Genomic DNA, 26483 nt, shown 5'->3' on the forward strand with positions numbered 1-26483 from the left:
GAATAACCGAGAATAAAGAAAACAAACAGTAGCTCAATAAATAACCACTACATCTGCGGAAGAAGACGATGATGAACAACCACAATCTCAGATACCTATCTACTGGTTAATATCCCACATAATTGTGTACTGGCTTAGAGCCTCCACACACCTACCTACAGCATACTCCTCACCTCCCCCCCAACCAACCCCCCCGGAACCACCCCCCCAAAATACCCCTCCAGCGCATCACCCGTCGCCCTCCCCCCCACCAACCCCAAAACACACCCCACATACCCATCCGGCCTCACAACAACCACACCCCCCTCTCGCGAACCAAACCCCAACTTCCTATGCGCCGCCCCAGGCCCACCCGGCTGCCGACGCGCATCGTCCGAGTAGATATGGTACCGGTAGGGTTGGAAGAACGGTGGCAGAGAGGTGATGTCGACTGAGGCGCGGACGGCGTTGAATATGATGGAGAATGTGTAGAGTGGTGAGTGGGGGTTGTGGCGGCTTTCGTAGGAGAGGTCTGCTACCTTTGTGCCTGTGGCGCGGGGGATGCGCGAGAATAGGGAGTTTCGGCGGGTTAGGTGGGTGGATAGGTCTGTTAGGGCCTTGTGTTGGTGGGGATGTTTGCCGGCGAAGATGTAGATGTTGAAACTGCCGTTGAAGGGGACGTCGCGTTCTAGGGGGATGTCGTGGGCGTCGATTACGCGCGTTACGGTTGTTGGGGGGAAGCTGCGGCCGGGTTGGAGGGATCTCTGCGATGGGATGGTGATGGGGTTGTTGTTGTTGTGGCTGGCTACGGTCAGCGTGCTGGGCGTATACTCGACGCCGTAGCCGCTGGTGAGCAACGAGTTCTCTTTGAAGATGCGGACGAACTCGTCGTTGGCTTGCTGGGAGGGGTTGTGCGAGCTGAAGAGGCCGGCGTAGGTCGCGTCGAACTCGATCAGTCGGGAGGCTGCTGCGTGGCGTTCTTCTTCGTATGTGTGTAGTAGTTCGCGGCGCATTAGGTTGGATTCGACGAGGTGGAGCTTCCAGCTTAGGTTGTGGGCGTCGAGGAGGCCGTAGTTCATGCCTTGGCCTGCTTTGGGCTGGGTTTTTTTAGTTCAACCATTCATTAATCGTTTTCTTCTTCTTTTGCTTAGATTGAGAGAGATGTGACTTACGCTGTGCGTATGGCAGGCGTCCCCGCCGATGAAGATGCGGTTGTCTAGTGTGTATTTCTGCGAGATGCCTTGGCCAATGTGGTAGGCGGAGTACCAGTCGACTGACACCCATTCCACGCGATACGGACTCAGGATCTCGTTGGCCATGCGCTGGATTCTCTCCGAGGAGGCGCATGCCGAGAAATTCTTGCTCTCGTCGGGCGATATCTGGACGTAGAAGCGTATGCGGTTGTTGCCTTGGGGAATGACCATGCAGGAGCCGCGAGGGGTCCGAACAGTGCATTTGATCTGGATGGTCAGTTCAGACAACATGAAGCAAGAAAAAGAAAAGGGCGGGGAAGACCAAGGAAGAATACCTGTATATCAGGGAAGTCGGTCTCGACGACCCCGTCGATTACACTCCACACGTGAACGGTTGGATCCTTGTAGATCATGGGAATGCTCAATAGTTTGCGCACCGCACTGTGTGCGCCATCGGCTCCAAATAGATACTTGGTTTGGAGCTTTTCCACGGCCGTCCCATCCACGCTGACCAGCTCGACGTCAACGGGATACTCCACACCCGGCCCACGGTACGTGACCGCGCGAATCGTCCACGGTCGCTGGACCTCGACGCCCCGCGAGCGGAGATCATCGAGGAAGACACCCTCGATACGACCCTGGTGCAGAGCCGTGGTGAATGGGTGGCGGGTGTCGACATGGTCAGGGTAGCTCTTGGTGGTGCCTATACGCTGAACGCCTTGTCCGTCGGGAGTGGCGCCCCAGAAGGCAACTTCATAAATGAGACCCGGATTGAAGGCCCAAATAGGCCCCTTCAAGCCCATACTGTCTAGCACGTCCAGCGTGCGTGCCTGGATCCCGTCCGCTCGGCCGATGGGCGTCGGCTCGGCGCGGTTGTCGATGTGCTTGATCTTGTAGGGACCGAGGCGGGCAAGACAGGCGGAGAACATAAGTCCTACAGGGCCGGCACCCACGACGACGACGTCGTATTTTCCAGGCATATTGCTTGATTTGGATCTGTCGACGTTGGGATAAGGGGAAAGAAAGAGGCACAGGAGAGACAGGTGTCACCCTGTTTTATTTTGCGCCGATAAAAAGGCAAGGTGTGAAAAAAAAAAAATGCTTAAAGGGCATGACAGATGATGCAATGGACATGATTGTATGAATTGGACGCTAATGCAGAGGACAATGCGATTCAGTATGGGCTTCATTCAACGGTGGACCAATGGCTTACTCGGGTCCAACGCACGCATTGTTCTTGCTTTATTTTTCTTCTTTGCATTTCTCTGTCCCTCCACTTTAAAGGGTCGATTTGCAATACTGATGTCTGGGCCAGTCGAGCAGCTCAAGGGGGGAATATGAAGCCTTGCCTCGTGCGGGTGGCTTTCAGCTCGCCAATCCGGTCCTTGCAGGAACTAAAGGTTAGCGCTGGTTCTTGTTGCATTCAATTTTGTCATCGGTCAGACTCGCCGATCGCCATCTGGTAGTACAGCCAAGGGTGAGCGAATTTGCGGTGTAAGCGATGAGGGGAGCGAGATGCAAGATGCAAGATGCAAGAAGAAACCGGGAGGAGAAGCAAAAAGGGAGTGTTGGTGGTGTTTCTGGACATGTTTCCGTCGCCACCGAAGGGCTGAGAGCTGAAGCACCGCGCGCGGCGATCCCAGGACGTGTATCTCCAGACATAGCCTGCAGAAAGTAGGAACGAGCGAGTAAAAGTGGACAGATCAACAGCATGAAAGAGAACCGTGATAGTCCCGAGAGAAGCGCAGTTAGCGATTGGTTGCTTCTGTGTTGGAATGGCGGCCGACATGGATGACCTCAGCTGGCATCTTTCGCTCTTGACAATCTTTTCCTCCTGCAAAACGAATCTATTCCCCTGCGGTTGCACCGAAGCACCACGTCATCTAAGGTAGGACAGGAGACTGGTGGGTTTCGATCGGTGGCACCGCATGGAGTGGGTCATGTACAGTGCCTCAGATTCCTGCTTGTCTATGTCAAGGGGTCCGCTCATACGTCAAGCAGCCTCCACGACATCCAGATGTATAGAAGATGGACTGGATACCTGCTATGTGTATGAACTGAGTATTGATCTGTAAGAGGTTATTCGTATACCGCTGAAATACCAATTTTATGTGGCATTCGTCTATGTGGCATATACCATGCACATACGGAGTACCCCGTACTGTTGGACTAAATAGAGATTGGCCTAGTTTTATCTATTTCAAATGTGTCCAGTCCTTGAATGTTCTCGTCTAGTCTCAATAAAACATAGCATAGTTGAAATTTCCATACCTCTTGAAAGCTCATAGGGTTCGATATACTTGCTATCTGGCTTATGTATCCAGCCCAATAAGTTGATCAAGTTTTGTGGTCAACTCCTGTTGATAGCAATTATAGTAAACACACAAGTGTAGCTCACTGGAGATCTTCCCAGAAAAAAAACTGTCTATATGTGATTCCCCGACAAGAGAAGAGGGAGTAGTTCGCCCCTGAGAGTCGTAACCCAGTAAGATTAATAACTCAGCCAAAGATCAGCCGCGAACTAAGATCGACCGATCGAAAGATCATGACGAATAGTCTCCTGCATGAGACGAGCCCCTACTTCTCTTACCCACTTATTCTTTCTTTTCCCGTGTGGATGGGTGGGTGGGTGGTGGACGGACGGGGCAAGATGGACAGCAGGTATAAAGCCAACCCTCTAGACGGGCTATCCTTACAGCCATCCTCCATTCTCCCTGTGTTATTCTAACAAAATCCTCCAGATTCCCTTTTGAAAATCAATATAAAAATGGGCGACGCTCACTCTCCCCCCACCCGCTCCGTCACCCGCAGCATCAACCCCAACTATATCGGATACGACTACATAGGCTGGTACGTCGGCAACGCGCGCCAAACAGTCTCTTACTTCGTGAACCACTACGGGTTCCACGTGCTAGCCTACCGCGGACCCGAGACAGGCTCCTACGCAACAGCATCCTACGTCGTCGGCAACGGCGCCGCGTGGTTTCTGTTCACTTCGCCGCTGCGCTCGCCTGATGGCTCGGACGGAGACACACGGGTGAGCGACGACGAGCGCCGCCTCTGCGCAGACATACACGCACACTTGACCAAGCACGGCGACGGCGTCAAGGATATCGCGTTCACGGTGGACGACGTGCGCGCCGTGTGGCAGCACGCTGTCGACAACGGGGCGGAACCCGTGCAAGAGCCGACTGTGCTGAAGGATGATGATGGCGAAATCCTCCTGGCATCGATCCGCACGTTCGGCGACACCATCCACACGCTCGTCAACCGATCCGCCTACCAAGGCGCCTTCCTCCCGGAATACACCTGGACCCCCCAGCGCAGCGACAGCTCGCACGAATCTCTATCATCTCTCCTCCCCAACATCGACGTCGTCGAGATCGACCACTGCGTGGGGAACCAGCCGTGGAATGGGCTCGAGGGGGCCGTGCGGTATTACGAGAAAGCGCTCAACTTCCACCGGTTTTGGACAGTCGATGATAGCGAGATGTGTTCTGACTTTTCGGCGATGAATTCTGTGGTCGTGGCGTCGCCGAATGAGGTTATCAAGATGCCTATGAATGAGCCGGCGGCTGGGAAGAAGAAGTCGCAGATTGAGGAGTTTGTCCTCCCTTATACCCTGAAAGGGAGGGGGAAACAACCCCCCCCCAAAGAGAGAAAAAGGAATATACTAACAAGGGAGCAGGTTCTGCGACTACTACAACGGCTCCGGCTGCCAACACATCGCGCTCCGCACGCCCAACATAATAAACGCAGTGCACAACCTCCGCCAGCGCGGCGTCGACTTTCTCTCCGTGCCAGACACATACTACGCCGACGTGCGGGCGCGTCTACAGCGCGCGGGCACAAACGTCGCCGAGGACATCGACACGCTGCAGCGGTATAACATCCTGATCGACTTCGACGAGGGCGGGTACCTGCTGCAGATCTTCACGAAACACGTCGGGGACCGGCCGACGGTGTTTCTGGAGATTATCCAGCGGGAGAATTTCGAGGGGTTTGGCGCGGGGAATTTTAAGAGTCTTTTTGAGGCGTTTGAGAGGGAGCAGGCGTTGAGGGGGAATTTGTGATTTACTACTTTGGTTTGTGGATGTGTTGTTATTGATAGATGGGGTATGGTGTGATAATAGGTTAGGTTGAGATGGTATGGGAGTGGGATGGCTCTCTGGAGGGATTAGACGATGGTAGAGCTGGATGGTGCTGTTATAGTATGGATTGAATGAACGGACTATATCATGTCTGCCGTGACCCAGCGAAGATAGAGAAGCCTGAACCAACGGGAAATGTAGCCGTTACTAGGCTGTAGAATATTCTAATTTGCATACTCCCTTGTCCTTTATACACCCAACACAATCCAGTCACCCGAAAAGTAGTCGAGAAAATGGATATTAAATTCCTACCAAAATATATAGAAAAAGAAGAAGACACCAAAACGTCACATTTTATCCCTTCGTTTCGTTTCATGCTTGAATTTTTTAAACCTTCCTACTGGTTCTCCGCCTGTCGCGTCAGCTCCTCGATATTGACCTGCGGCTTGGCGGACCCGGAGCAGGCCGCCTTGGCGGCTGCTACGGCGGCGTCGTTGCCGCTGTGGTTCAGGAGATCCAGAGCCTGCAGATCCTCGTCGGTGAGGGTGTTGGACCGAAGGGGACGGAAGGGGGCTGGGGAGCCGGCGCGGCTGGTGAGGAACTGCTTTTGTTAGAATTATCTTTTCTTGAAGGAAGGTAAGAAGGAAGAAAGGTGGGGGGAAGAACATACAGAGCTGGCGGCGCTGAGGAGGGCGATCAAACTGGCTTGGACGACATCCTGGTGGATACCGACACCCCACACTTGCTCCTTGCTGCCGGCGGCCGTGCACTGGATGAAAGTGGCAGCCTTCACGTCACGACCAAGACCCTTGGCGTTGCCGATGGAGTGCTCCTTGTAGTCGACGACGTCCAGGTCGATGCCGAGGTTGGCCAGCGCGTGGGCCAGCGACGAGATGGCACCCGGGCCGACGCCCGTGATGGCGTGCTGGATGCCGTCGATCTCGACGACACCGGTGAAGCGCCGGCGCAGGTTCTTGGTGTTGAGGGCCTTGCCCGGCTCGGGCGGGGCGGGCGAGGTGGAACGGTCGGTGGTGATGTTGTAGTCGACCAGGTTGAAGCGGGGGTTGGACTTGAGATGGTAGGCCTCCTCGAAGAGGGAGACGATCTCGGCGGCGCGCAGCTCGCGGCTGACCTCCTCGGTACGGCGCTGGACGACCTTGCTGAACTCAACCTGCAGGGCGCGCGGGAGATCCAGCTCCAGGCTGCGCAGGATGACCCAGGCGGCGCCACCCTTGCCGCTCTGGGAGTTGACGCGGATGACCGCCTCGTAGTTCCGGCCGATGTCCTCGGGATCCAGCGGCAGGTAGGGGATGGTCCACTCAGTCTCCTCGTCGGCGGTCTGGCCGTTCTCGCGCAGCTTGAAGCCCTTCTTGATGGCATCCTGGTGGCTGCCGCTGAAGGCGCAGACGACGAGCTGACCACCGTAGGGCCAGCGCTCGTTGACGGGGATCTTGTTGCTCTCCTCGACGAGCTTGATGACGGCGTTGATGTCGGAGAAGTCGACCTGGGGCGAGACACCCTGGGTGTAGAGGTTGAGGGCCAGGGTGACCAGGTCGACGTTGCCGGTACGCTCGCCGTTGCCGAACAGGGTTCCCTCGACACGCTGCGCGCCGGCCATCTGGGCCAACTCGGCGGCGGCCACGGCGCAGCCGCGATCGTTGTGGGGGTGGACGGAGACGACGTAGGTGTCGCGGTCGGAGACGTGGCGGCAGAAGTACTCAATCTGGTCGGCGAAGACGTTGGGGGTGGCCATCTCGACGGTGGCGGGCAGGTTGAAGATCATGGGGGCCTCAACGGTGGGCTCCCAGGCGGCCTTGACGGCCTCGCAGACCTCAGCGGCGAACGCGGGCTCGGTGTCGGAGAAGGTCTCGGGGGAGAACTCGAAGTGCCACTCGGTGCCAGCCATGGCGGGGTCGTCCTTGGTGATGGAGCGGGCATACTTGGTGCAGCGGACGGCCATCTCCAGACTCTTCTGCTTGTCCATGTTGAAGACGATGCGACGGAAGCACGGGCTGGTGGCCAGGTAGATGTGCAGGATGGCCTTCTTGGCGCCCTTGAGGGAGTCGACGGTGCGGCGGATCAGATCCTCACGGCAGGGCGACAGGACCTGGAGCCAGACGTCGTCGGGGACAACGCCGGGGGTCTCGACCAGACGGCGGGTGAAGTCAAAGTCGATTTGCGACGCGGAGGGGAAGGAGACCTCGATCTCTTTGTAGCCAATCTCGACGAGCTTCTTGAAGAAGCGCCATTTTTGCTCTCCGTCCTATACATCAAACAATCAGCACGGTATATCAAATATCTTAGAAAGAGACAGTCGCATACCATCGGATCCGGCAGACTCTGATTCCCATCTCGAAGGTCGGTGGCCAGCCACCGCGGGGCCTTATCGATCACCTTATCGGGCCATTGACGGTTGGGGAGCTGGAGGGGTTTGAAGGGCTTATATTTTTTGGAGGGATCTTTCAGCCTGATAATCAATTAGTTCATCCATTGCGATTGAAAGGGTCCTTGATCATTTGCGATCAATTCTCGCATGGTGGGGGGTTCACGTACATAGGCATGGTGGCGGTATATGTATCGGAGGTAAATCGGAGCGAGAAAGAGAGGCGGGGTAGGGGAAGAGACGGGAGAAGAGACAGGTAAAAAAGAGTATAGAGAGAGGAGGAAAGTAAGTACAAGGAAGAGTATAAGAAGGAATGGCAGACGAAGCCAATAAAAGATGTGGTATTGAAAAAGAAGCTGTCGTGAGTCACGTCGGTTTAAAAGCTTCAAGTCGGAGTTTCCACCGCCCGGGCGTGCCTTGGACCCTCAGGCATTTTCTGCTCTTTTTTTTCTTTGCCGCCCCGACAGCGGCCTGGGTGGATGATGTGAGACCCACTCTTCACCTAGTACTGATGGTACTTCCTACTACTTCACTTACTAGATGGTTTTTAGTAGTTGAACTGAATATCATTATTGGTAGTTACTCCTCTCTGCATCATATAGAACAATATAGAAATTTCGAGATCGTTGATCTAATAAATAGAGCATAAATAGACAAGACAGATATAAGTATGAATGTACAGAATAATGAGGCGGCAGCCGATACCGGAGACCACAGCTGACCTACGCCGAGGACAACCGAGGGCAACCGAGTCTCCATAAAACGATCCATCCAACCAACTCAACATCTCCATTTCAATATCCTGCACACACGTCTGCACACACGTCTGCACGCAGTAAGATTGGATCCGGACCCATTGCGATACACGGTTCTCCAGACGCCTCATTTCTTTCCCTTCTTCTTGTCCTTCTTCGATGCCTTGCTGGGCTTGGGCGCCTCTCGCTCCGTCTTGCCCTTCTTCCATCCGGGGTTGCCCTCCATCCGCTGCCGCTGATCGTCCAGGCGCTTCTTGTCCTTGTTGCTGAGCTTCACCTTGGTGCTTGACGCCGACGGGCCGTTCAGCAGCTCCGCTCCCAGCTTGCGCGCCGCCTTCTTGTCCCGTTCCGTTTCAAACCAGGTGCGCTTGGGCCGCGACTTGATCTCCGCCTCGTGCTTGATCAGGTTCTCGCCTCTGGTCACCTGCATCTCGGCCTGCGACAGCTGCTTCTCCAGCTTCTCTTCCTCCAGAACCGCCTCGATCTCCTCCTCGAGGTCTTCCACCTTCTTCGACCACGAGTCCGCCACGCTCTGTTCCACCACCCGGCTGACGATCTTGGCTCCTTGCGACTTGCCTGCCCGCACGGCGGCCTTGACCACCTTGCGGTCGGGCTCTGCTGCGATGGTGCATGCACGACCGGAACGTCCGGCACGCGCTGTACGACCGACACGATGGAGGTAGATCTCATGGCTCTGCGGCGCTTCGTAGTTGATTACCGTCTCGACTCCCTTGATATCTAGACCACGGGAGGCCAGATCGGTCGCGAGTAGGAAGGACACCTTGCCGTCGCGGAAGTTCTCGACACTTTTGATACGCTGCGATGGGGTGGTCATGTTAGTTACCGCGTTCATCCCGGGGGGAGGGACAATGAACGTACCTGCTCCTGGCTCATGCTACCGTGGAGTTCTGCGGCCTTCAGTCCGAGCAGCCCGAAGACGATCCGCACTCGGTGCGCCTCGCGCTTCTGCCGGAAGAACACAATCACTCGTCCCGTGTAGAGCTCCTTGCACAAGTAGAGAAGGGAGCCGAGGCGCTTCCCCTCGCGTCCCGGGCGTAGTCGCACGAATTCCTGGACCAGCGTCACAGCCGTATTCTTCTTCGCGTCGACCATCAGTCGCACGGGGCGGTTGAGCCCCACGCGGATGAGCTTATCGACCGTGTCCGTCATCGTAGCCGAGAAAAGCATCGTCTGCCGCGACTTGGGGATCGTGGTCAAGATCTCATTCAGCTCGTCAGCGAAACCGTCCTCCAGCATGCGATCTGCCTCATCCAGAACCAGGATCTCGAGCGTGTCCACCGTGAAGCTGGCCGAGTTCCGCATGTGGTCGATGAAACGACCCGGGGTGGCGATAATCACGTCGGGTCGTCGCTTCAAAATGTTCTCCTGCTCGCGTAGACTGTAACCACCGACCAGCTGACAGAAGGTGATATCGGTATATGTCGCCAGCTTGGTCGCCACGTTGTAACACTGCACCGCCAATTCACGCGTGGGCATCAGGATCGCCACGCGACTGGTGGGCACCTTGCGAGGACGGAAGAGCAGACGCTCCAGGATAGGGACCACAAAGGCTGCCGTCTTACCGGAACCCGTCACGGCACTACCGACGATATCCTTGCCCAGAAGAGCCACGGGGATCGCCTTGCGCTGGATGGGCGTCGGGTTCGAGAAACTGACGGCGGCAAGACCGCGAAGAATGGGTCGAGACAGGTTGAACTCCTGGAAGGAACGCTTCGACAGGTCGGATCCGGCGGGTTCGCTGGGCTTGTCGTCCTCCGGCGCGAAGAACGCCTTGCGCTTCTCGGCCTCGGCTTCATCGACTTCGCTCTCGGCGTCGGAATCCTGGTCCGATGCACCACCTATGTCGTCAGGGTGGCCGACGGGCGTAGCAACGGAGTCATTGTCGGAAGCGGCGTCGTCGTCATCGTCGTCGTCGCTCTTGTCATCCTCCTCGTCGGAGTCCTTTTCTGCCGCAGAGTCCTCGCTCTCATCCTGACCATCAGCGCCCATGCCGAACCCATCTTCAGCGAGCAGCTCATCATCCTTGAAGTCAACAGACATGTCATCGTTCGCGTCGGAGGCTTCCTCCTCATCATCATCCGCAATCCCCTCAAACTCACTCCCCTCTTCCTCCAGCTTCTCCTTCCTCTTCAGCTCCTTCTTCCGCTTGCGCTCCGCATCAACTTCCTTCTTTGCCTGCCTCCTCTCAATAATCTCATCAATATCAACAGCCTTCTTATCCCCGTTTTTCTTGTCCCCAGGATTATTACCATCCGCACCCCACCCATCGAAATCTTCCGTTACATCCTTCGTCGCACCAGCGACATCAAACTCAAAGTCCGAGTCCAGCGCGCCGTCGTCCTCTCCAGCGTGTCCCTGCTCTTCCTCCTCCTCCCCACCCTCTTCTTCCTCGGGCTCCTCCTTGGTATCCTTCGCCTTCTTGGACTCCTTCAATTGCTGCTTCTGCTGCTTCTTCTGCTTCTTATTCTTCCCTTCCGGCTGCGCAGCAGCAGCAGAAGTAGACGCCGTGTCGCGCTTGCGCTTTTTCGTCGCGGCCTTGTCCGCGCTGTCGATCTCTTCTTCGGCCTCGTCCACTAACGTATCATTTTCAACCTCGTCGTCCGAAAGCGTCAGGACGAAATCGTCGTCTTTTCTCTTGGGAGCCATGGTTGGCTCGTGTTTTGGGGGTTGGTCCGTAGGTCGAGGGAGACGGAAAGAGTGAAAATTTCTGATCAATAGAATAGAGTAAAGTTCAATCAAAAAGGGCGAATCAAACGATAGAAAAGTTTCAATGGCTTTTCTTTCGTCCCCTGTCTGTCTGTTCGATTGTTTCCAACTCCAGATTCCGATCTCTATCGCTCGGCGGAGACAAAAAAAAAAAAAAAAGTTCCAATTCCGAAGGCGGTGGGTCAATATTCTGGCAGAATTTAGGCGGTCTCTCCTCCTCCTACTCCGTGATTACTGTCGTATTATTCTCCTGGATAGCGTACATTTGGGGGGGGGGGAATGAGAACAGCCTCCTGCATTACGTTGGCTTGAGATTTGCATCTCTGCTTCTAAACATTCAGTATGAACCATAGAGTCTAAACACATTCTATATATTATATTCTACTGCCCCATATCATAATGGTTTCCCGTATATACTTCCTCTTACTGATAGAACCAACATGTACATAACTCGTTTAACCCACTATCACAGCATCTCCATCTCATCAACCCATCGTCATCTCCGGCCCCTCAGGAGTTGGCGAAGGAACTCTAATCCAGAAAAAAATTACTCAACAATCACCCCAACACATTCGCACTAACCGTACTCCACACCACACGGGAACCACGACCCGGTGAAGCCGAGGGCGTGGCCTATCACTTTGTCTCTCACGATATATTCCAGTCCCTTATCTCCCAAGATGCCTTTGTGGAACACGCCTTCTTCAGTGGAAACCACTATGGCACTAGGAAGCAGACTATTGTGGATTAGGCGGCGAGGGGTTGATCGTTGTTTTGAATATTGAGATGCATGGTGTTAGGCAGATGAGGGAGAATAGCGGCAATAGTAGCAGTAGTATAGGTGCACGGTATGCTTTTATTTAGGCCGCCGAGTCTTGAGTCGCTGGAGGCGCAACTGAGGGGACGTGGTACGGAGAGGGAGGAAGATATTCGGAAGAGGCTTGCTCAGGCTAGGCGAGAGTTTGAATTTGCTGAGCGAGGTGTTCATGATAGGGTTATTGTCAATTATGATCTTGATAGAGCGTATAAGGAGCTGGAGGGGTTTGTGTTTGGGTCGACTGGAAGACCGGCAGGATGACCTACTTCTTCATTATCTAGTATCTATATGATAGTAGAAGTTTGCCTTTTCATGCTCATCTTCTTGGAGTTTATTTTCGAGGCTGCGTGGGTTGGCATATTGACTATTCCCATCACAATAATTATCAAACAAAGGCGGCGGGTCCTGACCATGACCATTATGCATGACCCTCAGAACCTCAGCAATATGTCCATCCAGCTCCCGTTTCCTGAAAATCGATGGTTTCCTTTTTGGCAAACGAAGGACATAGACAGCTATCAATGTCTTGCATTCATGAGCAGTTTGATAGTCATAGCCAGTGTTGTTCACGTCGACCACAAAATAGGAGTGTTTTCTGCGGTAGATATTGACCCCGACGAAACAGGTCTTGTTATTTGCATCGTAGTCGTGGAGGCAATCTTGGACCGTTGAGGCAAATGGACGTATAGATTCTAGGTAATCTTTGAAATCGAGAACGCTGTTTAGAGTATCATCGAGTATTCGCATCGTGCTTGAGTCAGCGTTTTGAAGGAACTCGAATAGGACACCTTGGATTTGGCGCATTATATAGTTGCGAGTGTGTTCCGTTGTTCTGTTCAGGATAGGGATAATAGTATGTGTGTTAAGAGATGGGACCGATATGTAGATGGTGGATATTGCTGACCTTCCTGATGCCTATTCAAGGAAGATGAAGCTCTAGATTCAATCAAGGGATGTCATTACTGAGGAAAGGATAGAGCGGGTTTTAGATGCTCGGATATTTTTCTTTTGATTCTTCTATGCTATTTATCATTCAGAGCTGAGTTGGTTCTTGTGAATTCAAAACTCCATAGTCGCCTTCCAGCCTCTTCCTTTTTTTTTTGCCTTGTCTTTTTTCTACCTTTTTTTCTCTCTTTTTTGCTTTGACTTTGTGTTCATAAAAGCTATGCCCAAGAAGAAAACAGTGATAATAACAACAATCATGGTAAGGTGATTGAAAAGTTATGAAAAGATCATTATTCCGCCTCACCAACACTTGACCCGATGATATCGCACAAGAATGTCACTTAGTGACCCATGCATCGTGTCGATGGTTCTATCTCCCATCATCAACGCAAGAACACTTGGCGAACATCTTACTGGACACTCACCCCGAGTACAATACATTGAACTCTGCTTATCGATCGAATTCCACGCCCTCACTGTATCCAACGCTGCGCACGAGGTAGCTCACGTGTTGACTGTCCATTTTAGCAGGTTATTCAAGAGAAAAGGGGACGGTTGGGTAAGAAGCTCGAACTTACTATTTGCCAAACTTGACTCTATTCCCCTGGAGGAGACCCTGCTCTTCGAACTCAAACACCCGATGGAGCCATCCCTTGACCCAGGTATATGTCGAGTTATCGTCGGCCGGGAAGCTGAGCGCAAATGTCAGCCGGGCGAGCTGACGTTCTCCGTTGTTGGTGTATTCCGCGGGGACCTCAAAGCTGTAGCCGCCCTTAGGGTTGTAAGTGGGATCACACATGCCGAGCAACTTGTCCATCAAACAGCGGCCGATTCCCTTGCGCTTGGCTTCGGGCCTGACGAAGAGCTCTAGCTCGGCGGAGTAGCGGCCGGCGGAGCGGCGGCCGGCGAAATCGCACGCCAGCGCGTATCCCATGACCTTCTCGGGGTTGTCGTCGCGGATGGCCCCCGTGCGCCGCTCCACCGCTACAAGGAACGGCAGGCTCTGCTGGTGGCAGTCGTTGATGCGTTGGCGGACGTCGCCGGTCTCGATGGGATCGACGCCGATGCTCTCGGGGCACTCGCTGATGTAGTGATTGAATATCTCGACGAGTTCGGCAGCGTCGCTTGGCAGCGCGTGTCGGAGGTAGATGTTCGCGCGCGGCGACAGTGGGTGCGGCTCGAGCGCTGCCTGTCTGGTCTGGATGTAGATGTCTCGGGCTCTCTCTCTGCGAATTGCCTCTTTGAACAGGCGCTCTTCTTCTTCTTTTCGTTGGTGCAACTCCAGGGTGTAGCAATAGCCCTCGGCGCTCTCGTGACGGTGCAGGCGGGTCTCTTCCACCGATGTGTCGATGCGGGTTTCGACGTCGTCCAGGCTGGGGATGAGGAAGCCCCGTACGCCGTCCGGATGGGCGGTGCCGTCAAAGAAAGTCTCGTGGTAGATGTCCGTGTAGCAGACTAGGGCCATGGTCCCGTCCATCCAACGGCGGAACCAGTCGATGAACTCAGCTAGGTCGGAGTAAAGGCGAGGTCGGGTCTCCCACTCGGGGGTCCACGCGTCTTCCCATCTGTGCTTGCAGTCCTGTTGTCCGGACCGGAGCTTCTCGCCGGCGGTTCTCGCTTTCTTCTGCATCTCCAGATGCCCCTGGCTTGGCTCGGATGACAACACCACCTTACCGTCCACGACGTCGGAGTACACAGCACGGCTGTTACTGTACGCCTGCCACTGGGCAACTTTCTCCTCGAACGTGGGAAGATCGGGCGCGCCGGCGTAATCTGCAACCTCAAACGAGGGCTGCTCCCCGCCATCGGGGCCTGTAACCGATAGCGCAGATCGAGTTTGTCCATCGTAGCGATGCACCCCGATCCTCTCGAACACCTCAGAGCTAGGGTCGTTTCCCGGGCCCCCTCTGCAGATCTCCATAAACTTGGCATCTGCCACCGGGAAATCGGCATCTTTGAAACGGTTCTGGTGGGCCTTCTGTAGGATATCTTGCTGCAGCTTTTCCAGTTCTGCCTTCAACTCCGGATTCAGGGGCTTGTAGTACTTCGCCAGTTCCGCCTGCTGAGCGGATTCTTCCTCGGGGCTGAGAACCTTCTTTGCCGGCGTAATCGGCGGCCCTTTATTGTTTCTGGGGTCATTGGCGAGGCGGGGGGCTCGCTGCCCGGGCTGCCTCGAGCTGGACGGTGTCGCGACGCCGATGTGCGCAGCCTGAGCTCCATCCTGACGATTTCTGGCCCCGTTCTGCTGTGCCCTTCTGCCCTCGTGGATCACAGTTTCTTCCTCCGAAGTAGTGGACATTCTGACAATAACCTGCTTGTTGTTCTCTTTTTGATGGTTAGCCACCGCGTTTGACCCCTGTTGCTTTGTGTGAATAGGTGGAAACATACTAGTAGGAAGGCCTTTGGCGGGGTGGGTTCGAACTTGAGGCATGTTAGAACGAGGAGTAACTTCATTCGGCAGAGTAGACGGCCTCTTCTGAGAGTGACCTCTTGTTTGGGTCTGTGAAGGAGGCGGGGCTCTTCTCCCAGCAGGCTGGTGCCGCGAACGAAATTCACTCATTGAAGGATCTGTGGAGTCAAGCGTACTGTCTTGCTGTTGTCGCAGTAATTTTTTTCTCAAAGGAGGTGACACATACAACGCGGCAGATGGTCGACGTTGAGATGATGCTAAGGGAGTCTGGGTAGAAGTGACTGGGAACGTTGATGGGCCAGTCTGGTTGATCTTTTTCACCTCATCCGCCAAACCTTGCTGCTCTCCTTTGACTTGCTCCTCTTTTGGCTCTGCTATTGGTTCCGACCGTGCTGTCATCATCTGTAACCAGGAGTCTGGGCTGTCGCTCATGCTGTAGATTAGGGTCTATCACCTGTTTGGTGCCTGTCTGTTGGGATGTGGGCTATGATTCCAATCCAAAGATAGATTTGATTTGTACTCTATCTGGTTTCTTTCTAATGAGGGTATTCAAAATAGATGATGATAGACTGTTTTCCAAAGTAGTAGAGGGGAAGAAATGAAGCTCGAGGTTATATGATTCTAGGAGCTTTCTCTAGATGTAGGGATATTTATACCCCAGAACAAGAGAGGCAAATATGAAGTGAACAATTAACATGAATCTTATTATAGAAATAGATCACTGTATACTTATCATTATATGGCTAATTATAGAGATTAGTGAAAAAGATCCATATTACTCTGTGCTTGAGTGATATTCCTAACAGTATGTTCTGTTATTATTGAATTAGACTTCTATCTGTAGGACCCAGGCTTTTTTAGACAATCAAATATACGTAGAGTACATAGAACAAAGAAAAAGCATCTAGCACTAGTATCTACATAATAATCAGCTATTAGAGGCTGATATACGTGAAATATCAGGTATATCCTACACATGGCCTTGAGTAAATATAATATAAATCTTTATAGACATCTAAGACAATATTCTCTATTATGTAGCATGTGCTAGTATGTATTATCCTGACTGATATAGTACATAGAATTATCTAGCATAGATCATCATAGTATATCTAAACCATGAATTATAAAGCTCATTCCTTCACTATTAAAAGTATGCCAGATTCAACTAGCAGTAATTATAAGATAATCACTTAGAAAATCTACAAATATCACTGAAAGGATATGAAGTGAAAGTCTCACTTCAACTTTATTGAAGAACTCAAGTAAGTAACATATACGTCATACTACCAGACTAACAACTAGCTATACAAAGACTGCTCAGCATCTTTAGGCACCACTGATAAATGGTCTACAAGCTAGGCAGAAGGCAGAGGTAAAGATACAGGCCTGAGGCTCAGCTTGACTAATCTGAAGAAGAGCCATCAAGGATCACTTGGTCGTAACAACTGTGTTACCATAGATTTATCTGATGTTGCTCTTTCTGTTTACTCTGTGCCAGTATCAGTGGCAGGCATTTATTTGCCTCACTCACTGTTATTACCATGAAACCTAATAGTATCCTTCTTTTCCCTGACTGGTTAGCAAGAACAACACGGGCCATACTTCACAGATGGTCTCTATTAATAGAAGATATATACGCCTACAGTGTCTTTCAAGAGTGTAGGATGCTGCGAAGAATTTACACTGTGCTCTTTTGGTTTCTTCCAGATACTGCAAGGATGATACCGACATACTAAACATGCTTTGCTATTACAGGTGTCATCTTCGACTTGTACACAGGGAGGGATGTCACCTACTCGAGAGGGGAGTATCTTGATGCCTGTATCTGCTAATTGAGCCGTCGGAAAGAAACATTGTCTTTTCTTCGACTGAAATTAAGAGGAAAGCCATTGGGCTCGTATCATCTACCATGTTATATTCTGTTTTTGATGTTTGCAATTGAATATCGATGTAAATAGCTAAAAAACTGGAAGGGTTGTGACGAGACGAAGGGCCCCGATGGTAGATTTATATATTTTGATGCTCGAGCCGCCACACAAAACCCCCCACAAGAAAAAGTACCAGCCAACCCATCCAGTTCAGCATATTATTTTTTCACCGGAAACTCCATATAATTCGATTCTATTTCATCTGTGTTTACAAAGGTACGAAAAGTAGGTCGATCTACCAATTTCTGACCAGTATCCCAATGCGGATAGGCGATCAGAACAAATCTGGCAAGAGTTTCGAACGAACTTGGAACGGGCTCCGAAAGGCGCCACTGAAGCCTTTGGGGGAGGAATTTGCCTCGGTCTAGGGCCATCCATGATTCACACTCTAACAGAGCCCTATCTCTTGGAAATTCAACCCAGCCGGTCTGGTCGACGTCACGCCCAGTGGCTGTGCTCTGCAGGCAGTGCAGGGAATCCGTGGATCTCCGCCAGGTTTTCTACCAGGTACCAGATAAGCATAATTCTTTTGCTTTTTCTGATTCCTGTCCCTTATTTTATTTTACCTTATTTTTCCCTTCGCAATTGATTAGTATTGCATGTATAACCATGGTAGTGATTCCCGTCCCTGAATCTTAATTCCCCTGATCCGCGGGGCGGGAGAGGACGAGATTTCAGGTCGAGGGCCCACCGACTTCCCACCGTCCCAGTAAACAACCTTCCATGTTGAGCAACATCAAAATAAAGGCCCCGACGATGCCCGACCGGCCCTGAAGAGGATTCTATCGACCTGCAATCCCAAAAACCCGATCGCAGCAAACAATATCATTGTCATTCGGGGAATAACACCGCTCATCCGGTCCAACTACTTTCAGGAGAGGATGCAAGACCCGCCGCATGGATCATTCAGTTGGACCAGTTGGGCCATGATGCAGAGGGCCATCGTCGAGTTATTGTTTGGGTGGGGCAGGAAGCGACACGGATATGGATTTTGATTAGTAGGGAATAGTTTGAATATGAGCTGGAGGCTCCACCGCGTACGAAAAGGAAGGAAAATCTGGGTTTCGCCGGATTGACGACATTGGTTGAGTACCATGTTGGTCGGAGAAGAGTCGCGTAGAACGTATCAACATAAGGAGTAGAATCATATTCAGCCGGTGCGAGTATTCTCATCAGTATCATCAGTAACAGTAACAGCGTCGATATCAGTATCAAAGCTGAAGACCGCCCATTCAGATGTGCCTGAGCCACCGAGACTAAGTCGGGAATAGAAACTCACCCCTCTTCTCTCTCCCTGTCCTCAGCTCTCTCTCTCTCTACCCCCTTCCTTACTGTCGCCCAATCCCACCCCACAATCCCTGGCTGACGAGTGACGACTGCATACGCGACTCAGACTCTATTCTTGTTGTCGTCGTCGGCCTGTGTTTGTTGGGTTTGACTCATGACCTTTTTTCCCTCTCTCTCCCCTCCATTCACTTGATCTCTTTTTCTTCCATCTATCCTTGTTCTTTTTTTTGTCTTCAATTTTCTTTTTTCTTTTTTCTTTTCTTTTTGTTCCGGCCTTTAGTTTCTTTGTCTCATTGTGTAGTCCCTTTTCAGATCTCACAACCGCGCCCCCCCCCGGTTCGACGATCTGACTGATCAACTGCCAAGGTGGCCATGTCTTCCACCACAGATCCCGAGGGCAAGGGGGATGTCAATGATTTCCTCCTGCGCATTCGGGAACTCGGCCAGAAGCGCGACAAGGAGGACGAACAACGCACCAAGAAATTGGAGGAGGAGATCTTGCAGGGTCGCAGAGAGAGACAGGCCCGAAGAGCTGGTAATTTGTTTCCCCCGTTCTCCGTTCCCGCCGCGGTTCGAGTGGAAACTCTCCCATCATACCGCAGTGGACAGATTGCCACCTGATCCGGATGAGAGACTGATGATATCCCTGTGAGGACGGAATATAGAACGTGCCCGTTCGCTCTCTCCCACCAAAGACTCCCCGCCGTTGTTCGACCCGGCTCGGATGAGCATGTCCGCACTGGGCCAGCGAGCCATCGATCCCCCGCAACAACTCGAGCCGACACCGCGCACCCCGGAGCACATCACCCCTTCCAGACCTGCCTCGCTACGAGGCGACGAGTTTCCGAGCCCCAGTGCGAGCCGCAGAGGCTCCACGGTGGAAGCGACGAGTAGTCTGGAAACATCCCCCAAGCCTGCATCGCCCAGTCTGCGGAGTAGGACCGGGACCCTGTCCTGGCAGCAACGACCGGCCTCGCGCGACCTGCATACCAACAGATCGCTCTTTTCGACCTCCCCGACGCGCACAAACCGCCTGCGAACCATGTCGACCGCGTCCAACAACGACACGGGGATCCCACCGAATATCCCCGCTTCCCCCCCTTCATCCAAAGACACGCGATCGTCGCCGCAGCCGGACACAATAGGACTAACATCCCCACCCCGGGAAGGGTCGAAGGAAGATCAACATCACGGCTCACCCTCCGGCGCAAGTACCAAGGCGACCGCCATGGACCGTGAGAAGACTCCCGAACCGACCAAGGAAAGCGCCCAGCAGGAGAACCTCGATGAGCGATCGCGCTCGCCGTCAAGAGCGAGCTCGATATTTGCGGAAAGCAGCCTGGGACAGCGGTACTCGAGTGTATCGTCTGTCTCGACGGCCACGGGTCTAGGCTCCCCGGTACCTCTGTCCAACGCCCAGAAGTTCGAACCCCCACAAACGGAACCGGCATCTGAAGAGCAAACGATGGGTCCTCCGTCCCCACGACGAATGTCCCCCGAACGGTCCACATCGCCTACCAAAGGACTAGGAGGCTTCGTCCAGAGCGCCATGATGAAGCGGTCCGACAGCGTGTCTAAGCGGTGGAGTGCTCAGTTACCATCCGGGCTCTCTAGGGCAGACCCCTTTGCGAGCAATCGCAATAGCTTTGCCGCACCTACCGGCACTGATGTGCTCTCCCTTTCGCCCACCTCCAAGGCGGCTCGGGACGGTCCGCTGTTACCCTCTCACCGGCCCGGCTCAAGCCATAGCGAGGCAACGGTGGTCCGTCCGATGAACGACAGCGAGCGCCCCGTCACCCCGCCGGTCCCCGGCGGCGTTAGCGGCACACGAGCCGATGAGAGCCCGAGACGCGCTCCCCTTTCCCTCCATACAAGACCGGGCAGTTCGTTGGGCAGCGAAGCGAACTCGGATTCCAATCCCTCATCATCGTCAAACCCCGCGGTCTCGCGGACGATGGATCCGAAACGGTGGAGTCCCACCAAATCGACCTGGTTGGAAAGCGCCTTGAACCGCCCCGATGCCCCCCGTCACAAGAAGAGCCCTTCCCAGCAAGCCACCTGGTCTCCTTCCCGGCAGTCGAGGGGTAGTACTGATCTGGGTCGCGTCAACAGCTTCAAGGAGGTCACTCCTGTCGGGCTGATGCGCACGGCTGCTCCTGGTCGCCACTCCAAGACACCCAGTGTGTCTGGTATTCCCGACGTCTTTGGTATCGCGAATGACGCTGCCAAACCCAAGGCCGACCCAGTCTTGAAATCGACGTTGGAACCAGCCTTGGAATCGACGTCGGACCCAGCCTCGAAATCGTCGTTAGACCCAGCTTCGAAATCGTCGTCGGACCCAGCCTCGAAATCGTCGTCGGACCCAGCCTCGAAATTGACAACGGACGAGAAAGCCGACGTTCCGACCCCTACTGAACAACCGTCCGAGTTGCCTGGGGAGAACAAAGACTCGGTGCCGCGCGCAGAGGAGAGTACAAAGTCCCTTGCTGAGCCACAAACGCAACCTGATGCCACTGAAGTTTCGGGAGCTGCTCTGTTAAGACCGGAAGTGGATACTACAGGCCGAAAAGAGATCACTCGCAAACGTGCCCCATCTGTCTTGGCTCCGGTGCCTAGGACGGATAGCGAACTGCCCCTATCTACCTCTCGAGATCCTCTGCTCAACCGACCGAAACCGCAGTCCCCCGTCATCGATTTCCGAGCGAACCTGAAACGGCGGGAAGTTGTCAAAGACGACTCCCCTCGGACAGAACCCGAGTTCAAGAATGTCTTCGGAAGGCTGAGAAAAGCGGAGTCCTCGACCTATGCCGCCCCCGACGAGCTCAAGGATAATATCCTCAAAGGGAAAGCAGGTCTCAACAATGCAGGGGGCCCGCGAAAGACACAAAGAGTCGATGAACTCAAGGAGAGCTTGAACAAGCAAAAGGAAGCCATGAAATCCGGTGGAGGATCTACGAGAAGGAGTACAATCGGGCAAGACGATGCCCCTGCAAAGATTGCCGTCCCCGAGGCGATTGCAAAGCGTCAAAATTTGGCCAAGTCTGATAGTGACAAGACCAACCAGCATGGCGGCGCGTTGTCCCCACTGTCTCCGCGAGAACCTGGAATATCTTCAGGGTCCCCGGGCCTGCCATTTTCGCCGCTGTCGCCGCTGTCGCCTCAGCCTGACGAGCTCGGGGGGAGTCTTCGCAGCCCTGAAATTCCGACCTCGGGTACAGACAAGGATCGCAGCCAGGGAGAATCTTTGGCTAAGGAGAAAGAGGGGACTAAGCGTGACCTTGCAGATGCTACGCCAAAGCCTGAGCCTGCGGGCGATTCTCAAGTTAATCAAGGCATATCAAGCGAGGAAACCATGAAACCGGTGCGTGACTTGCCGTTGGGGAGTGCTGCTCAGGCTGCAGACACGCCTGCAGTGGCTGCAGCTCCTACTAAAGGGAAACTTGCAGGCCGACTAAATCCTGCTTTGGCGGGTCTCTTGTCGCGTGGTCCTCCCCCGGTGGGCGCCACGGGTAAATCTTCCTCGCTGAACGCAACAAGCAGCGAGACTGGATCGTCGAAAAGCGAGCCTGCGACACTGACACACATGACAAAGAGTCGTGCAAGAGGCCCTAAGAGGCGTCTGCCTAAGACCGTCGTCACAGAGACGGCTGCGCCAGAAGCCCCAACCTCGCCTTCAAAAGATGCGCCTTCAAAAGATGCGCCTTCAAAAGATGCGCCTTCAAAAGATGCGCCTCTAAAGGATGCGCCTCCAAAGGATGAGGTCGCTCCGACATCGTCGTTCGATATTCAACGATCAGAGACAAGCCCCTCGCCGGTGGAGGAACCCATGCCCAACTCTAGCAACTGGCCCCTCCCTGATAAGGTCCTCGACACGCCTGCTGCCACACCGGACAGCCATGCGTCCCAACCTACTCAACACAGGATTAGCAAGCCGACAGAATTCAAAAGAAGCTTGCCTCGCCTGTCAGAAAAGGAAATCAAGCTACCCTTGGAAAGCGTCAGCTCAGATCCTCCCACGGAGGTGACCAAAGCCCCCAACGATCCCGGGACAACCCCAATCCGTGGCGACTCAGGGAGCACGAGAGACTCCCCCTCGAACCGGTCGTCTCTCATGTCTAGAATGGCCGCCTCCCCAGCCACACCCTCGGTAGGCCAGGCGCGCAGCTCGCAAATTCACTACTCCTCTCCTTCCCCGTCCCCTCTCCGAACGAGCCTCAACGGAAACCAGGCCCCGCCACCCCCGACGCCCCCGAAAATCTGGTCTGGCATACCCTTCATGTCTTCACGAGAGACTTCCCCCAAGCACAAGTCCTTACCCTCGCCTCCTGTGCCCCGGAAGAGCTCCAGCCCCTCCGCCGATCACTCTGCCTCACCTAGATCCTCAGTGTCGCTGGTACCCCAGGCCGACGAATCCTTGGCAGCCATCTCGAGTTTCTTCAATACGTTCCCCAACTCGAGCGACCGCGTGAACATTGATCCCCAGTTGATGCTGGCCAGTCGGGGCGAGACCGACCGAATTCGGACATTGAAGATGCAGATATGGGAGATCACAGGCGATGGCCGGAAACAAGACCTCCCGGTCAACCAAGAATACATCCTTTACGAAGGCAGCATGTACCTGTGCGTGCATGTGTTTGAAGACGAGACGAGTCAACGGTCAGAGGCCCAGCTTTGGTGTGGGGACGGGGTTCCCGATTCCGCCATCGACGATGCGCAGTCCTTCTCCCGTAAGGTTGCCAAAGAAAAATGGTGCAAGCTCGAGGTCATCAAGCAAGGCAAAGAGCCCGCTCGTTTCATCCAGGCTCTAGGAGGGATCCTGATCACGCGCCGGGGCTCCAGCTCGCGGTCCAGCTCGTCTGCGATTTTCATGCTCTGCGGTCGCAAGCACCTGGGCCAGATGGTGTTCGATGAGGTTGATTTCTCTCGCCGCAACTTGTGCTCTGGCTATCCCTTTGTGATCTCTTCCATGTTCGGAAAACTGTTCCTGTGGAAGGGACTCGGCAGCTCCGCCGAAGAAGTCGGCGCTGCGCGGCTAATTGGGATGGATCTGGGGCTGACGGGTGAATTTGAAGAGGTGACCGAGGGAGAAGAGCCCGAGAGTTTCTCGGAAGCTTTTCCCCTGAGCGATGACCAAGGGGACTACATGAAATCCGACCACTGGAAGCTCAAGCCTCATCACAGCCATTTCCAAGCCCGGCTATTCCGCGTCGACCACGAGCTGGGCCAGCGGTCCGGGTTCTGGATTCGACGATCGGGCTCCAATTCGCCCATCATCCGGCCGAACGACACTGTCCAGGAAGTCGAAGTGTTCCGCCAGAAAGACATCTCCGCCAAGGGTATCTACGTGCTCGACACGTTTTTCGAGATCTACGTGTAAGTTTATTCATCCTCCGCTCGTTCCCTATTTCTGAGCCAACCCTAATGCCTGTGTAGGATCGTTGGCGAACAAGCGTCCAAACGGCCCGCGGAATTCGCATCCGCCGTGGTATTTGCGCACGAATACGGCATCCTGGCGGCGTCTCTCCAAGACCGACCTTTCATTCCCAAGAGCTATGTCTCCCTTGGCGGGGTTCCGGAATCCTGCCGCAGTGCGCTCCGGAAGTGGGACGGGGATGCTTCACGGACGGCCCCGCAGGTGTTTCCGCTGAACGCGGCCATTGAGGCCATCCGGTCCTCATAGAGCGCCTTCCAAATCCTCAGCCTTCTACTTCCTTCCTCATTCTCTTCTTTTCTTTTTCTTTTTGTAATTGAACATCCTTGTCTATTTGGACAATTTCCTTATCTGTGAATAGAGTTGCATCTGGCCCGGTCCGTATGGCGAAAGAGAGGCTTACACGATGACGACCCGGGAAGCATCTTCCAAAGGAGCCTGGGCAAAGGGCGGGGCGAATTCGGGTTTATCTACTTATGTATCTCTCTATCTGTTTGATGGGAGTTTATCTATCTTTGTTTCTGGCGTGATAGGCGCGTGGGGTGGGTGGGGATTCATACACTGCTTGCTATGTTGTTGTATCATTCTTAGACGATCTAGATGATCTGTGGGAGTGATATAACTCTCCTACCATGATTTGACTTGATCGGGTGGGACTAGATATACCTACCTGACTGCTTATGAGTATTGATAATAGCTATAGCTGGCTAGAGCATGGCATATATTGGCTTTCTTAATGGTATTACATTTCAGTATTGGGTTTCTTTGCCACGCGGAGGGAAGAGAAAGATACGCGACACGTCCAGTCATTTAGACAGTCTTTGTTTGTTCTCCCTGTCAGGTTGGTATTTGTTTGAATTGTCCATCTCTTCAAATCTCCCATTCCACTATTTCATTCCTAAGTTCACTTACTTGTGATCCTTACAATGGTCCATGCTTGCATTTGAACTACAGAATAAAAAGAACCCTTCATCCGACTCAGCCGCTTCCTTCGACGGCAGCCATTATCATCACCACGCAGCATACCCACATCCAGCTTCCCCAATCTAGATCCCACCACAAAATATGTAGAACGAATGCCTGCATTTAAACGAGGCGTATGTTACCCCGTCAACATAGGTGATATCTTCTATTCCAGATACAAGGTCCTCAGCAAGTTGGGGTATGGGGCGATTTCAACCGCGTGGTTTTGTCGGGATCTTCAATATGCGTGTCTTACTTTATACTCTCTATAAAATAGGGATGGCTAATGGCGACTATGTAGACAGCATCGGTATATTGCATTGAAGATCTATACCAGCACCAGCACCAGCAACAATTCAAGGACGAATCAAGAAGTGCGCGTGCTGGAGCATCTCGCTAAAATGGAGACAGACCATCCGGGCAGCAGTTGCGTCCGCAACATGACGAGAAAATTTGAACTGGTGGGACCGAGTGGTTTCCATCATCAGTGTCTTGTCTTTGAACCGCTCGTGGCGAGTCTTTTACATTTCCAGGCGGCGCTGGATCCGAAGAGCTTGACGGAGGATTTGTTGAAGGGGGCGCTGGTGCAGTTGTTGATGGCGCTGGATTATTTGCATGTTGAGGCTGGGGTTGTACACACTGGTTGGTACTATTTAGTAGCCTGTGGTGTATCATTGGCTAACGTCTGATCCAGACATACAAGCGAAGAATATCATCATCAGCGCAAAGGATGATTCAATTTTCCACGAGTGGGAACAAGAGGAAGCGAATGACCCCAGTCCACGGAAGATTAGTGACGGGGCCAACAAATACACCGTCTATCAACCGCGTCTATTCCATCCAACGAAAGGATGGAATCGCAGTTTCGGGATGTTACTGCTCTCGGATTTCGGGGAAGCCCGCCTGGAAAAGGGAGTCCACGACGGACTGGTCCAGCCGGATATTTATCGGGCGCCGGAGGTTATCCTCGGATTACGATGGACGTCGAAGGTCGATATATGGAATGTTGGGGTGCTGGTAGGGAGATCACATGGGTTTTATATTTATTAATCGACATTCAGGCTAATAAGGTGCGGGAATGCCGTATATATGGGACCTCTTTGAGGATCACCATTTGTTTGATGGTCGGGGTCCCGACGGTAGCCATTCGGATGTGCATCTGCTCGCGGAGATGGTCGCGATGCTGGGTCCTCCACCGGTTGGTTTTTTGCGCCGGTCTTCTCTTAGTTGGAGGTATTGGGACGCTTCCGGTAGGGCTTCAATCGTTAGGATATTTGGGGTTTCAGCTAAATCGGTCAATATGACGGTGGATAGGGTCTGCGGGAGTCCCCGACATGTCCCTGGAGGACTCGGAAGAGTACCTGGAGGGCGAGAACAAGGAGATGTTCCTGCGCTTCGTGCGAAAGATGTTGCGGTGGGATCCGGAAGAGAGACAGAGCGCCCGTGAACTTCTGACGGATCTTTGGTTGACGAGCTTGTAGTTGCTGTCCTATCTTATAGTATCTGAAACGGACAGTATATAGAAAGGATCATATGCAATGATGTGCTGCAGATGATCCGACATAAACCCG

The 26483-nt window shown here is 53.3% G+C and overlaps 8 protein-coding genes across 8 annotated transcripts; 3 read left to right on the plus strand and 5 right to left on the minus strand.

The window, feature by feature from the left end:
• Positions 1 to 155: 155 nt before the first annotated feature.
• BDW47DRAFT_132064 (FAD/NAD(P)-binding domain-containing protein) lies at positions 156 to 2378 on the minus strand (the record flags this gene model as incomplete). The annotated part of the gene is made up of 3 exons (XM_024817470.1): positions 1508 to 2378; positions 1152 to 1439; positions 156 to 1076 (listed from the first exon to the last, which is right to left on the minus strand). The coding sequence occupies exons 1-3, from the start codon at positions 2150 to 2152 to the stop codon at positions 156 to 158; spliced, it is 1854 nt and encodes a 617-aa protein (XP_024671443.1). The 5' UTR covers positions 2153 to 2378.
• On the minus strand, positions 2287 to 3039 carry BDW47DRAFT_107033 (uncharacterized protein). The gene is made up of 2 exons (XM_024812907.1): positions 2622 to 3039; positions 2287 to 2556 (listed from the first exon to the last, which is right to left on the minus strand). The coding sequence occupies exons 1-2, from the start codon at positions 2959 to 2961 to the stop codon at positions 2363 to 2365; spliced, it is 534 nt and encodes a 177-aa protein (XP_024671444.1). The 5' UTR covers positions 2962 to 3039; the 3' UTR covers positions 2287 to 2362.
• A 900-nt stretch (positions 3040 to 3939) lies between these two features.
• On the plus strand, positions 3940 to 5245 carry BDW47DRAFT_132070 (4-hydroxyphenylpyruvate dioxygenase family protein; the record flags this gene model as incomplete). The annotated part of the gene is made up of 2 exons (XM_024817471.1): positions 3940 to 4775; positions 4861 to 5245. The coding sequence occupies 2 exons, from the start codon at positions 3940 to 3942 to the stop codon at positions 5243 to 5245; spliced, it is 1221 nt and encodes a 406-aa protein (XP_024671445.1).
• Positions 5246 to 5502: 257 nt separating this feature from the next.
• Positions 5503 to 8114, minus strand: BDW47DRAFT_38012 (2-isopropylmalate synthase). The gene is made up of 4 exons (XM_024818862.1): positions 7817 to 8114; positions 7586 to 7730; positions 5934 to 7526; positions 5503 to 5864 (listed from the first exon to the last, which is right to left on the minus strand). The coding sequence occupies exons 1-4, from the start codon at positions 7822 to 7824 to the stop codon at positions 5661 to 5663; spliced, it is 1950 nt and encodes a 649-aa protein (XP_024671446.1). The 5' UTR covers positions 7825 to 8114; the 3' UTR covers positions 5503 to 5660.
• Positions 8115 to 8270: 156 nt separating this feature from the next.
• Positions 8271 to 11211, minus strand: drs1 (putative ATP-dependent RNA helicase DRS1). The gene is made up of 2 exons (XM_024812908.1): positions 9281 to 11211; positions 8271 to 9218 (listed from the first exon to the last, which is right to left on the minus strand). The coding sequence occupies exons 1-2, from the start codon at positions 11066 to 11068 to the stop codon at positions 8529 to 8531; spliced, it is 2478 nt and encodes an 825-aa protein (XP_024671447.1). The 5' UTR covers positions 11069 to 11211; the 3' UTR covers positions 8271 to 8528.
• A 2130-nt stretch (positions 11212 to 13341) lies between these two features.
• On the minus strand, positions 13342 to 15321 carry BDW47DRAFT_126363 (GNAT family N-acetyltransferase; the record flags this gene model as incomplete). The annotated part of the gene is made up of 3 exons (XM_024816543.1): positions 13342 to 13405; positions 13469 to 15215; positions 15279 to 15321. 3 exons carry the CDS (start codon positions 15319 to 15321, stop codon positions 13342 to 13344), a joined length of 1854 nt encoding a protein of 617 aa, XP_024671448.1.
• Positions 15322 to 18747: 3426 nt separating this feature from the next.
• Positions 18748 to 24656, plus strand: BDW47DRAFT_38046 (putative gelsolin repeat protein). The gene is made up of 3 exons (XM_024818863.1): positions 18748 to 19053; positions 19172 to 23891; positions 23952 to 24656. Exons 1-3 carry the CDS (start codon positions 18891 to 18893, stop codon positions 24196 to 24198), a joined length of 5130 nt encoding a protein of 1709 aa, XP_024671449.1. The 5' UTR covers positions 18748 to 18890; the 3' UTR covers positions 24199 to 24656.
• Positions 24657 to 24663: 7 nt separating this feature from the next.
• Positions 24664 to 26393, plus strand: BDW47DRAFT_118056 (putative protein kinase; the record flags this gene model as incomplete). Its single annotated transcript, XM_024815160.1, has 6 exons — positions 24664 to 24688; positions 24913 to 25094; positions 25218 to 25554; positions 25607 to 25929; positions 26018 to 26162; positions 26227 to 26393. The coding sequence occupies 6 exons, from the start codon at positions 24664 to 24666 to the stop codon at positions 26391 to 26393; spliced, it is 1179 nt and encodes a 392-aa protein (XP_024671450.1).
• Positions 26394 to 26483: the final 90 nt, after the last annotated feature.

The sequence above is a fragment of the Aspergillus candidus genome, assembly GCF_002847045.1.
Source record: "Aspergillus candidus strain CBS 102.13 unplaced genomic scaffold BDW47scaffold_27, whole genome shotgun sequence".
Classification (NCBI taxonomy): Eukaryota; Fungi; Ascomycota; class Eurotiomycetes; order Eurotiales; family Aspergillaceae; genus Aspergillus; species Aspergillus candidus.